This window comes from Empidonax traillii, unplaced genomic scaffold (genome assembly GCF_003031625.1).
Source record: "Empidonax traillii isolate 1590-97213 ecotype Southwest subspecies unplaced genomic scaffold, ASM303162v1 scaffold2935:size16934, whole genome shotgun sequence".
In the NCBI taxonomy this organism is placed as follows: domain Eukaryota; kingdom Metazoa; phylum Chordata; class Aves; order Passeriformes; family Tyrannidae; genus Empidonax; species Empidonax traillii.
In genome coordinates this window covers 115-12,879 of record NW_020958128.1, presented here as the reverse complement: position 1 = coordinate 12,879, position 12,765 = coordinate 115, and the positions used below count along the sequence as shown (strand labels likewise).

Here is a 12,765-nt window from a genome sequence, read left to right as displayed (position 1 = left end):
AGAATTCATACATAAATGCAATTTAACACAATTGAAATATAAACGAATACAACAACACTAGTAAAAATATAATTGAATGCAATCAGGTTTAACGCCAGAAACGCAAGGAAATATTATTTAATAACCATTTAAATTTAAAGTGATACCGCTACAACTTCGACTGATAAATATCGTTTAAGGGGATTTAAACAGAAACGAATACCACGAAGTTAATACAATTTAAAATAAGTTTATTTATTAAATAGAAACCCACAGAAAACCCTCAGAAAATTAACTATTGGCAAAATCCACGCATCTCCTCTTTGACTCCGTGGCCAAGCTCCGAGGGTCGGGGATGAGCACGCTGGTGTTTTCCAGCCTCAGATATTCCTGCCCCGAGTTTTCCACCCCAGGATTTCGCACTTTTTGGTTCCTCAGGAAATCCTCCTCTCCTTCCCTCAGCTCCTCCTCTATCAGCGCCAGCTGCGAGGAAAATTAAAATTTTAAAAATTAAAATTAAAATTAAAATTTTAAAAATTAAAATTAAAATTAAAATTTTAAAAATTAAAATTAAAATTTTTAAAAAGCCCTTTTCGATAATTTCAAAATTTATTTATTTATTTATTTATTTATTTATCATTATTTTGAAATTAATTGCCGAATTAATTTCGAAATTAATTTCGAAATTAATATTTCGGAAAAAAAAATTCCGATTTATTTCGAAATTAATCGCCGTTAGGAACAAAAACACAGGGAGGCATCAACTGCCTGTAGGAGGGGCGCCCTCACTTTATAATTATTTTTTTTTTAACTCTACTATTTTCTGTTTAAATTGAATTATCTCGCTGCTGTTGGGTGGAAAAGGAGTTGTTCCGTGTGGCTGTGGCAAGATTATTTTATTTTTTTTTTTCCTAGTAAATCAATAATAAATCTCCAAATCGACAAGTTTTCCTTTGAATATAATCACTGGAGAGAGAGAAAAAAAAAATAAAAATAAAAAGCACACGACTTCAGCCTTGACGGGTCCTTTGCCCTGGGATTGTTGTTGCTCCTTTTGTCCCTTTTTTTGTCCCTTTTTTCCCCTTTCCCTTTCGAGGGGTGTTTGAATTCCCTTGGCCGTGTACATAACATTTTAATTGTATATAAATATAAATATAAATATAAATATAAATATAAAATATAAATATGTACATGACATTTTAATTGTATATAAATATATATAAATATAAATATAAAATATAAATATGGACATAACATTTTAATTGTATATAAATATTTATAAATATAAATATAAATATAAAATATAAATATGTACATAACATTTTAATTGTATATATATATAATATATATATTTATATAATCAGCTTGATTTTGGGTTCTTCAATTTTTTATAGATTTTTCTTTCTCTTTGCCCTAAAGGGAAGAAAGGAGGGGGAAGGGCTTGTTGCTGTTGGCTCAGCACAGGAACGTGCAGAGAGAACCGGGGAGGAATCCCCGGTGCCAGCCCCCAGTTTGGAAGAAGCTGAAATATATATAAATATATGAATTTATATATATAATATATATATATAAAACATATTTTTATATTTATATTTATATTATTTTTATTTTTATATATATTTTTTTATATTTTATATTTATATTATTTATTATATATATTATATGTATTATATATATTTTTATATTTATATATTTATATTATTTTTATTTTTATATATATTTTTATATTTTATATTTATATTATTTATTATATATATGTTATATATATAATATATATTTTTATATTTATATATTTATATTATTTTTATTTATATATTTTTATATTTTATATTTATATTATTTATTATATATTATATATATAATATGTATTTTTATATTTATATATTTATATTATTTTTATTTATATATTTTTATATTTTATATTTATATTATTTATTATATATATATTATATATATAAAAATATATATATATAAAAAAAAAACTTTAGGAAAAACAGATGGGCTGGCAAAAAAAAAAAAAAATCACATGGGAAAGGCTCAAAAAAAATAAATAAAAATAAAAAGGCTGATTCCACGGTGCAGACAGAGCTGTGGGAGCGTGGTTGGGTTCCATAAAGCACCTCCTTTTTTTTTTATTATTATTATTCATTTTTTTCCTGCTTTTTGAAGAGACAAAGGACTCGGGGAGGGGGATGTTTTTGTTTTTTACCTTCTGTATTTTAGTCCAGGCGCGATCCCCGGCTCTCCCAGCCAGCATGTCCGTGGCGTCCGCCGTCAGCGACCGCAGCTGCGGGGGGAAAAAAAGACACAAAAACCGTCCCTGTGTGTGTGTGTGGGGGGGATTCACGCTGAGATAACCCACCCGAAAGGCTCATTTAAAAAAAATAATCAGCATTTTGGTGATTTTTTCTGACTCGTTTTTCGTGGGCAACCCGTCTTTGTGTTTCTGCGTTATCGCGGGGTCTAAAACGCCGCCCGTTCTGCCTCAGCTCCCAGTTTGTTACTCATTAAAAAGGTCATTAAGATCCATTGCTGAGAGACCTCCGAGGACTTCAAGGGGCTCAACCTTAACAATTTGCAGCAATTTTTATTGATACAAATTAGGACAGATTGTGACGAATTTGGACAGGTTGGAGGGTGGCTGGCGACACAATATCTGCTGCAAAACCATATAAAGCCACCTGCTGGTACATTTATTGAGTTCTAACACGGAGCAATCGAACCAAAACGCTGTGGGTGAGCACAAGCAAAAAGCTCTGGTGGCAAAAGCAGCATTTCAGGTGCCCAGGGATTATTTCCCACCCAAGGCCACCCTCTCAGGGGCGGGAGAAGATGGGCTCAGCCTGCTGACTGCTCCCCGAATCCCCTCTGGCTTTAACTCCATCCATCGTCCCACACTGAGCAAGGAAGAGATTTTTTTTATTTTTTTTTTTCCCTCCCTCTCCTCTTTTTTACCCAACCCCGCTTTAACACCACAATTTTTGGCCTTTTTTTTTTTTTTTTATTTTCTCCCACCGTTGTCCCTTTCTGGAACTGGGTTTGCTCAGCCAAGGGCCCAGCCCACGTTTCTCTCAAATTCTTCACCCGTTTACGGCATCACCAGGTTTATTCCGACACCAGGAGCGTGTCGTGGGTGGACCCAGCACAGAAAATCAATTTTTTTTCTCTTCTCCCCCACCTTCTCCTCCTCGGCTGTAACCGGGCTGCAGGTGCCCTTTGAGGTGTCAAGGGGGGCACGATCCGAATGGTTGCAATAATTTCCCCCAGACTGGTTTGGGGGAGGGGAAAAAGAAAGGGTTTTAAACAAGTTGAGTCCCGGTGGTTCTGTCAAAGTTTCCCCTGCGGGCGATCAGCACAACGCATCGAAGGGAGGATTAAAAAAATTCCTTCGGGTCCCTCCTGAAGCCACTCAGTTGAGACAGTCTTTGAGAAACAAGAGGTTGCCCCAAACACAAAATTGTGGAAGTAGTTCCAAAACCCCTAGCATTAGGAAACCACAGAAGAAGTAATAAATTGTCTGAGGAACAGAGCATGTTGACAGGATAGAACATTTAAAGCATAAAACGAAGAGAGATAGCAACATCAGCAAATCTTAGGACTAGCCAAAAGTCAACCTGACCCTCCCACACTGGCCAACTATCCAAATTAGGGAAAGATTTGAGGAAATTTCGGAAGTTTACAACGAGGAAGACCAGCAAACGACCACTGCCCATGATGAAGGCTGCAGGAACTCCCACCTCTAAACCTCCCCAAATTGAAGACTCCGCCTATATATGAATACTACAAGTAGATGTTGCAATTTAACGAATATGCATGTTTTATGATGTAATTTTATGCTCAAAACTGTACAAAAGAGCTGTGCTGATTGTACACGGCAGAGTTCTTTGTCCAGGGCGACCTGGGAACTCTCCAACGCGTTGCATTAAAATACCTCCTGCTTTAAGGAAACAAATCTTCGTCTCTAAAGCAGTCTCTCTGTGCTTTTTGGGGCAAAAATTCGACTCCACTCCAGGGGGGCACAAATTCCCTCCGGCCCCTTCCCCCTCCCCCCCCGGCTCCCAGCCCCGCAAAGGGAAGTGCTGGAAATCCGAAACCTACCAGCCTGTCGTCCTCCTGAGAGACTCTCTGCAGGTAGGGGATGGTGGCCAGCTCGGCCAGGGCTTGGGCCATCAGCTGGGGCTGCTCGTGCCCTCCGTGCCAGCGGCCCAGCAGAGCGGCGCGGTGGAACCGCTCGATGGCGCGGGCGCAGGGGCTGCGCCTGTCCTGGTGGCACGAGGGAGATAAAGGGGTTAGAGGAGAAACCCAGGGAAAAATCCCTGATCCTTGGAGTCTTGTGACCCAGAGGCTTCTTGTTGTCCTGTTGGCCCAGGAGGAATGAAGGGGTTAGAGGAGAAACTCAGGGAACAATCCCTGATCCTTGGAGTCTTGTGCTCCAGGGGCTTCTCTTTGTCCTGTTGGCCCGGGGGAAAACAGAGAGGTTGGAGGAGAAACCCAGGGAACAACCCCTGATCCCTGGAGCCCTCCCGTGCCCTGGGAGCTTCTCGTTGTCCTGTTGGCCTGGGAGGAATAAAGGGGTTAGAGGAGAAACCCAGGGAACAATCCCTGATCCTTGGAGTCCTGTGCTCCAGGGGCTTCTCTTTGTCCTGTTGGCCCGGGGGAAACAGAAGCGTGAGGGGAGAAACCCAGGGAAAAATAAAAATCCCTGATCCCTGGAGTCCTCCTGTGCCCTGGGGGCTTCTCGTTGTCCTGTTTGTCTCAGAAAATCAAAGAGGTTGGAGGAGAAAGGGAACAACTCCCTGATCCTTGGAGTCTTGTACTCCAGGGGCTTCTCCTGTTGGCCTGGGAGGAATAAAGGGTTTAGAGGAGAAACTCAGGGAACAATCCCTGATCCCTGGAGCCCTCCTGTGCCCCGGGGGTTTCTCCTTGTCCTGTTGGCCCGGGAAAAGCCAAGAGGTTGGAGGAGAAACTCGGGGCTCCTTCTGGAAAGCGTCTGAACCCACGGGAACTCTGTTCCTGTGGAAATCCGTGGGGCATTTCAGGACCCTGGCGGATCACCTGCAGCAGGAACGACACCCCAAAACCACACAAACCCAGAGGTCTGTGTCACCACACGCCCCAAAAGGGAATGTAAGACTCACCTTTATTTTGGTGCTTCCTATAAAATCCAGGACTGCCATGACCTTTTTCCTGCCGTTCTCCCAAAACGTTTCTGTTCCTTCCTCCGTGCCGGCACCCAGAGGCGTTTTCTGCTCTAGGGAGTGAAACCACGGGGGTTGTTTTTGTTCATCTCCCCCTTTTTTTTTGGCAGAGGATCCGGGGGGATGTTGGTTTAACTGGGTGGGCAGAGCCCTCTGAGCAATCAGAGCTGCCAGCACAGAGACCACCTCCCCCTCCACTCTCCTCATTTATCAAGGATTTATCATTTATCAGGGATTTTTGGGGGTCACCCACGAGCCACCCCAGTTCCTGAGCAGGTTTGCCCACCTGGACAGATCGGCAGCTTCCGAGTTACAGATTTTTCCACGTTCTTTCCGAGCTCTTTGTCCCTGAAGCCCAGGGTCAGTAAGTACTGCTGGTCAGGCAGGGACTCAACTCCCTCTGGCAGCAGGTGAATTCCGTAAGGATCTGTGACAGGGAAAGGAAAAATTATTCCCATTCCCACATTTCTTTTCAGTTCCAAGAGAAGTTACCTTTTTTTTTTGAGAAAAATAAGGAAGTCTGAGAACGAGAAATGCTCTCCAGAAAGCTTCACAGAACCAGGGGACCAAACCGACCCACCCAGCCCTCACTGGGCTTCGAAATTTAGGACTTCACAGCCTTTTGCACCAACAGTTTTGCTGATGGTGAGGTAAAACAGGAGCTCGAGCCCCTCAGACCTGTAAATATGTGCTGCACGTAATCAGGGTGCTTCTCAGCAAAGGTTTCGGTGGCCTCCCTTATTTTTTCAGCCTCGTCCTCGTTCTCAAAAGGCGTGTACAGGACAGAAAAAGACGCTTCTTCGCTGAGGGCTTCTTGAATCAGAGCCTGAAAAAAAAAAAAAAAAGGGTGAAGGAATGAGATTTTCATGTTGGGTGATGGCTGGTTAAAAAAAAAATAAACAAGGAAAACGATCAGGTGGGTTGGGTAGGGACTCCACAAACCCCTGCCTTCAACGAGGAGATAATTGCTGGGTTAATTGTCTTTTAGGTGAGAAGAAAAAGTGATTCCATGCTCTCTGAAGATCGTAGCAGGAAGGGTTTAGAAAAAAAATAGCTCGGGCGACAGTGCCCAAAGTTAAATTTTACAGCAGCCCATGGAATTAAACCGTGATCCGAGGGTTAACAACCCTGAATTTATCCCTCAGAATCAGCCCAAACGAATCTCCTCCCTTTGGAGTCCGGGAGGGCTGTGATGAAGTCCTGCTGGCTGATGTGCCCCCCTTTTGGAGCAGGAATCCTCCCCCCCTGCTGATCCCACGGCTGGGACACACAGGGGGGATCACCCGATTCCCCTCCTTCGGCCGCCGGTTTTTACCTGCCAGTAGAGCTGGATGAGGTCGCTGGTCCCCAGCCTGGTGCCCCCTGCCAGGACGTACAGGCAGTCGGCGATCATAGCGCTCCTGACAGCAAAAAAAAGAGCAGCAGAAATGAGGCAGGGGAAGGGCTGTCTGCGGCCAGACCGAGAGGAAATCAGGTTAAAAACGAGCGCAACGTGAGGTTTTGGGGGGGCCCAGAAAGCTCTCAGTTCCTCGCCCAGCCTCAGAGCATCGGGTTAATTTTAGCTCGGTTAATTCTCCACCAGCGAATTGCCCCCCCGTCGTGTCCTTTTTTTTTGGGATCGTGCACATTTACACGCGCAGGGAGGGCTGGAGATCACAGAGACACAGACACGCAAAACCGATCTCCCGAGGGCTGGGAAGGAGAGGAACGCCCCGCAGGGGGAAGTTTTACCTGGCGGCTTCCGAGTATCTCCGCAGGCATCGGAAGCAGGCGGCCTGGCGCAGGTGGTTGCGGAAACAGGAGGGGTTCTGGATGATGCTCCTTGGGGGGAGAGAGAGGAGAAGAAGGAGAAGGATGGATGGACAAGGGTTAGGTTGATTCCCATCAGCAGAGCTCGTGGGAATCGAGCTGTGGCTGAGGCAAGTGCCACGTGTGGTTAATTCTCTACAATTTTATGTCTCAAATGTCAGTTGGCTCTTTGTCTCCCTCCCCTCCTCCCTCCAGGTGGACAAGCACCGGCAAAAGTTTCGCTGCTGTTCTATCATAAGCGCAATTTCTTCAGAGTTTTGTGTATTCTAGGGGGGGGAAAGAAAAAAAAAAAAAGCTCCAGGGATAATTTTCCCTCTGCCTTTGGTGTGTGGGTAAAGGAAGGGCACTCAGCCCCGAAATTGGTGCTTGGGACTGGTCTGAAGGATTCACCCCCTCCCCGTGTCTGGGCTCATGGGGGGGCTGCACACACGGGCTCCTTCCCTTCTGCATCATCAAAGCACTGAATATCTGCAGGGGCTGGCACAGCTGGAATCTTCCCTCTGGAGAAATCAGTCCAACCTAAACACCAGCGCGACGCTTACTGGTTCCTCTTTCCTCGTTAGAAAAAATGGTTCTCCCTGCACAGCTCTCACTCCTGGCCTCTGTTCAATCCTGGATTTCAGTCCTAGCAGCGGATTAAACCCATATTTTGTTTTTCTTCTCACCTGTGTGAGTGACTCAGAGCGATGCCAGGCTGCCCCAGTTTCAGGTAACAGGTGACGAGTTTTGCCTCGATGAAACCGGCAACCCTGGAAATGTCCTCCGGGGAGGACTCCAAGGGATCCTCCACGGCAAAGCCTCTGCTGCAAAGCTGAAACGTGAAACGAAACCGTGATTTACAAACCCTGTAGCGCCCCATTTGTTAGGTGGAAATGCTTGTTGTGACTGATCAGCGGGGAAAACTGAAGCGAAACGGCTTTAATTAAAGTCAGGGCTGAAAAAAAAAAAATATCACTACAAAATCCAGAATTGTCTTTCAGGGACGTTCTGGGTTTTGCTTCTGAGGAGAGCTGGATTAAGAGACCTAAAAAAGGATGACACTTGCTAATTTTATTTCTTGCTTTTAAAAAAAAAAATGGCTTTGGTATCATAGAAAAAAAAAAAAAAAAGAAAGAAACAGGAATAGGATGTTTGCTTGTGAACTGGAAAGCCCTGAGGTTTTATAAACGCTTTTTAGTGAATTTTGGCAGGGCAGCGCTAAAACAAGTACAGTTGGCCCCCTTATCAGGATGTCAAATACCCAGCTGATGGGATCAGGGTCAGAGTGGGGAGAAATTTTTTAGAGGGAGTGCAGAGTCCAGCCTGCCAGTCCTCTGTTCCCATCACCGACCGCATTCCCGTAAAGCAGAAAACGGCTCTTGTTTTTCCTTTTTTTTTTCCTTTTTTTTTTTTTTTTTTTTCCTTTGTTTTGGGAGTTTATCAGAGAGGAGGCACTGGTGGATGGGAGGGTGACCCTCTCCTCCACCTCCTTCCTCTCCTCCCTTCCCCTGTAAAATTCATTTGCAACCTTGCCAGGGCAACTCCCCCTTTTTTTTTACTCCTTCTTCTCATATTTGCACCGATAAAAGTCGAGGCTGGGTGAGATTTTTTTTTTTTTTTTTTTTTTAAGAAATGCCCGAGCTCTGTAAATTCCTGCTTTTGGGGTTTCAATCCTTGGACTGGAAATCCTAGAAATAACTGCTGATGGAAGAGCAGGTCAGGTGTGAGCACGTCGTGTCCCTTTAGCACCTCACAAAGTGTTTTCTTCCCCCCCAAAAAACTCAGCGTTTGGGCTTTGAACTGCTGGAGAACCCCGAAGTTCTGAGGGGCTTTGATCCCTGTGGGACCTGCCCAGTCTTTCATGTAAGAAAAAAAAAAAAAAAAAGATTCCTGTCTGGCTCTGGTGGCATCTTCTGTCTTCAGAGGGAAAAAAAAAAAATGAAACAGAGGGCAGGATGGAAACGCCATAAAGGGGAAAAAAAGGGGCTCAAAGGGACCTGTTTTTAGGTAAAATATTAAAACATTTGACACAGGTGGTTGCAGGGACAGCTGGGGGAAGAGTGGGAACTCCCTTGATTATTGAGAGGCCATTTTTTGCTGATACAGTTTGGGATTAAAGAGGGGAGAATTTATTTGTTTTTTTTTTTTTTCCTTTTACGGGACTTCAGTTCCTTCCTCACCTAAAACACAGTTGAAGACTCAGTTAAGAGAAAAACACAAAAAAGTGTTTTTTTTCCTTTTACGGGGCTTCTATTCCTTCCTCACATAAAACACAGTTGAGGACTCACTTAAGGAAAAAACACAAAAAAGTGTTTTTTTTAACTTTTATGGGACTTCAATTCCTTCCTCACACAAAACACAGCTGAGGACTCAAGCGAAAAAAAACAAATTAAGGGGAAAAAAACCCACAAAACCATCCCTTAGATTCTTTGGTTCGTCCGAGCCCCCCCAACAACCTCCCTTCTTCCTCTGACGTTTATTTGCAGCTCTTCACTTCGGGATTTCACTGGAAATCGGATCTCAGGGTTTCCCAATCAGCCCTCCCCTCACCCCGGTGTAGAATCATAGAATAGATTGGGTTGGAAAAGATCATCCAGTCCAACCCCTGATCCATCTCCAATGACTATATCATGGCACTAAGGGCCACATCCAACCTCCAGGGATGGTGAACCCACCCCCTCTCCGGGTAGGCCGTACCTGCAGGGCCGTGGAGAATTTGGCGGCCGCCGCCTCGTACTCGCCCCTCCCGCACCGGGCGAGCCCCTCCCGCAGGGGCAGCCCCAGCCGGGGGTCAAGGCGGCTCCAAAAACCACCCTCGGGGGGTCCGGCGGGAGGCTCGGGGCTTGCTGGTGTCACTCCAGGCTCGCCAAAGTCGAGCTCCTCCTCGTCGTCGTCGCGGAGCAGCTCGGTCTCCACCTCGCCCAGTCGGGGCGCGGGGATGGGGAGGGGACAGCTCGGGGATGTCCCCGCTCCGCTCTCTGTCGGCGTTCCTGCCTCTGTCCCGGCCGGGTTTTCATGGTTTTCTGCTTTATTTTTGCACTTTCCCCCGTCTGGGCCGTTCCTTTGTTGTTCCTCGGGTTCCTCTGTCTCCTGAGAGGGAAGGTTGAGGGGGCAGTTGTGGGATTTGAAGTGATTTCTACGGAATCGCGGAAGGGGTTTGGGGTTGGAAGGGACCTCGAAGATCGTCTCGTTTCAACCCCCTGCCGTGGGCAGGGACACTTTTCCACCATTCCAGGCTGCTCCAAGCCCTGTCTAATCGGCCTTGAACATTTCCAGGCCTCACGACCCTCACAGGGACGGATTTCTTCCGAATATCCCCATCTAAATCTCTACCGGTTTAAAACCATTCCCCCTCGTCCTTGTCGCTCCTCGATCCAGAAGAGCTCTGGTTTGTTTCAAAAAACGATTTCTGAAAAAGTTTTGCCTTAAAAAATCCTTTGCCCACGGTTTTTAAGCACCGAACGGCACGGCATTAGGGGCGATATGTCAAAATTAGTTGCCTTCCATTATCTTTTAACTTCGCTGAATGCGTTTGGATAAGTGGATTTGGAACGTGTTCAATCAAATTAAATGACCAAAAAAAAAAAAAAAAAAAAAAGAAATAGAACAAAATGAAGTCCAAACATCTGGAAAAGTACTTTCACAGGATTAATATTAATATTTTTTACTTTATCCTGGTATGAGGAGGACGGGTCCTATTCCAAAGTACCATCCGAAACGCTTCTGATCTGAACAAGAATGGTGTTAATTTACGGAGAACCAATTTCAAAATCCACTGACATGCATTAAATCTGTTTCTACACCGAGCACGTTGCTCGTGCTTAGGGCATTTATTGGTTTGATTGCCGTAAAATCACCCGGAGCCGCCTGAAATCGGGTTCCTGTTTCGGCTGCTCGCTGCCAAAGCCTCTCAGCTTTGTTGTACTCACCCCAGGGGCTCCTGAGGGAGATCCCTCCTCGGGGGACACGTGGGGAGGGAACCACTGGCTCAGCCCAGGCCCCTGAGCCTCCTGGAAGGGCACAAACGACCACACTCAGATTTTGGGGTCCTAAACGCTCCCCACTCCGCCCCCACCTCGGGAATTCCAGCTCAGTCCTCCCTTCACTCCTCGAGAACAGGCCCAGTAGTTTTAAAAATGGGACAAGCAGGACCTGCTGGAGGGTGTTTTGCACCCCAGGTTGTTCATTCAACCCGCCCTCGAACAGTTCCAGGGACAGGGATGGGGCAGCCCCAGCTGGTGGGGATTCCTTCCCCATATCCCATCTCTGCCCGCCCTCTCTGGGTCTGAAGCCATCCCCCCTCATCCCCTCCCTGACTGGGTCCCTCCCCAGCTCTCCCAGGGCCTCTGCAGGTGCTGGGAGGGGCTGGGAGGTTTCCCTGGAGCTTCCTCAGGCAGGGCAGCCCCAGCTCTCTCAGCAGAAGCGCATCAGAAAAGCATCTCCTGGTCGTTCCTGTGGCCTTGCTGGAGCTACCAAGAATCTGGGAGAGCCTTCCAAGAATCTGGGAGAGCCTTCCAAGAATATGGAAGAGCCTTCCAAGGTGACTGGAAGGAACTCCTTGAGGTGTCTGGCCATTGCTGAGGCCGGGCTGTAAATTGGCGGGGAGGGAAAAGCCGCCCTCTCGTCAGTGCCTGCAGCGTGACAGCGGCAGAGGAGGAGCTGTGGGGTGTCCCCAGGAACCCTCCCTTCCCTCCCAGCATCCACATCCAGCGCCAAAGCTCTGGAACAGCCAAACTCTTCTTCCCAAAGGGAATTATCCCCCCCCACGGGACACCCCAGGCCCGCTCAGATTCCCCCACTCTGGGCCCGGCTGTGCCGTTCCCACTCACCTGCTGGGTCCCCATCGGCCGTTTTGGCCGTTGTTGGGTTCTGATGCCCCGTCCAGGGGGGCTGTTGGGGAGCCCCTTGGCCCGGCCCAACTGCCCTGCTGGTCCCCTGGTACCTGCTCTGCCACCCCCCCTGTCCCCACAGCCCTGGGGGTCCCCACGGCCAGGCCATCCCCCCCCCAGACATCAATGGTGATTCACTTTGATACCATCACACAAACACCAACAAATAATTCACTGTGGTGTGATCATACAAACACCAACAAATAATTCACTGTGGTATGATCACACAAACACCAACAAATAATTCACTGTGGTGTGATCATACAAGCACCAACAAATAATTCACTGTGGTGTGATCATACAAGGACCTCACAAATAATTCACTGTGGTGTGATCACACAAGGGCCCACAAATAATTCACTGTGGTGTGATCATACAAGGGCCCACAAATAATTCACTGTGGTGTGATCACACAAGGGCCCACAAATAATTCACTGTGGTGTGATCATACAAACACCAACAAATAATTCACTGTGGTGTGATCACACAAACACCAACAAATAATTCACTGTGGTGTGATCATACAAGGGCCCACAAATAATTCACTGTGGTGCAGCCATACGAGTGCCAACCCTTCACGCTCGACAGATCACCCCACGAGTTTGCCAGCTGGTGTCTTTGTGACTTGTGGGGGCCGAGCCTGGGCAGGAATTACCTCCTCACCTGCATCTCTGCCATCCTGAATCACCCAGGTCTTCCAATGCCTGATCGCTCTCTCTGCAAAGAACCTCTTTCTAATATCCAACCCAACCCCCCCCAACCCTGGCAGAGCTTCTCGCTCCTGACCCCAGGGCCAGGAGGGGTGAGGAACTCGCTGGGCCCTGCCTGATCATTTACAGTCAGCTCGCAAGAGCACACAAACGCTGAAGCAACTCGCTGGCAAACTGACAGTGGGAGAGGGGTGGAATCCT

General features: G+C 46.6%; 1 protein-coding gene across 1 annotated transcript; it reads right to left on the bottom strand.

The window, feature by feature from the left end:
• Positions 1-270: 270 nt before the first annotated feature.
• SPATA16 (spermatogenesis associated 16) lies at positions 271-11,809 on the bottom strand. Its single transcript, XM_027910213.1, is given in 12 exon segments — positions 271-462; positions 2,189-2,266; positions 4,078-4,242; positions 4,980-5,097; positions 5,466-5,604; positions 5,856-6,003; positions 6,493-6,577; positions 6,909-6,998; positions 7,652-7,797; positions 9,663-10,052; positions 10,895-10,975; positions 11,795-11,809. Coding segments are annotated over 12 exon segments (1,647 nt in total).
• Between the last annotated feature and the right edge of the window lie 956 nt (positions 11,810-12,765).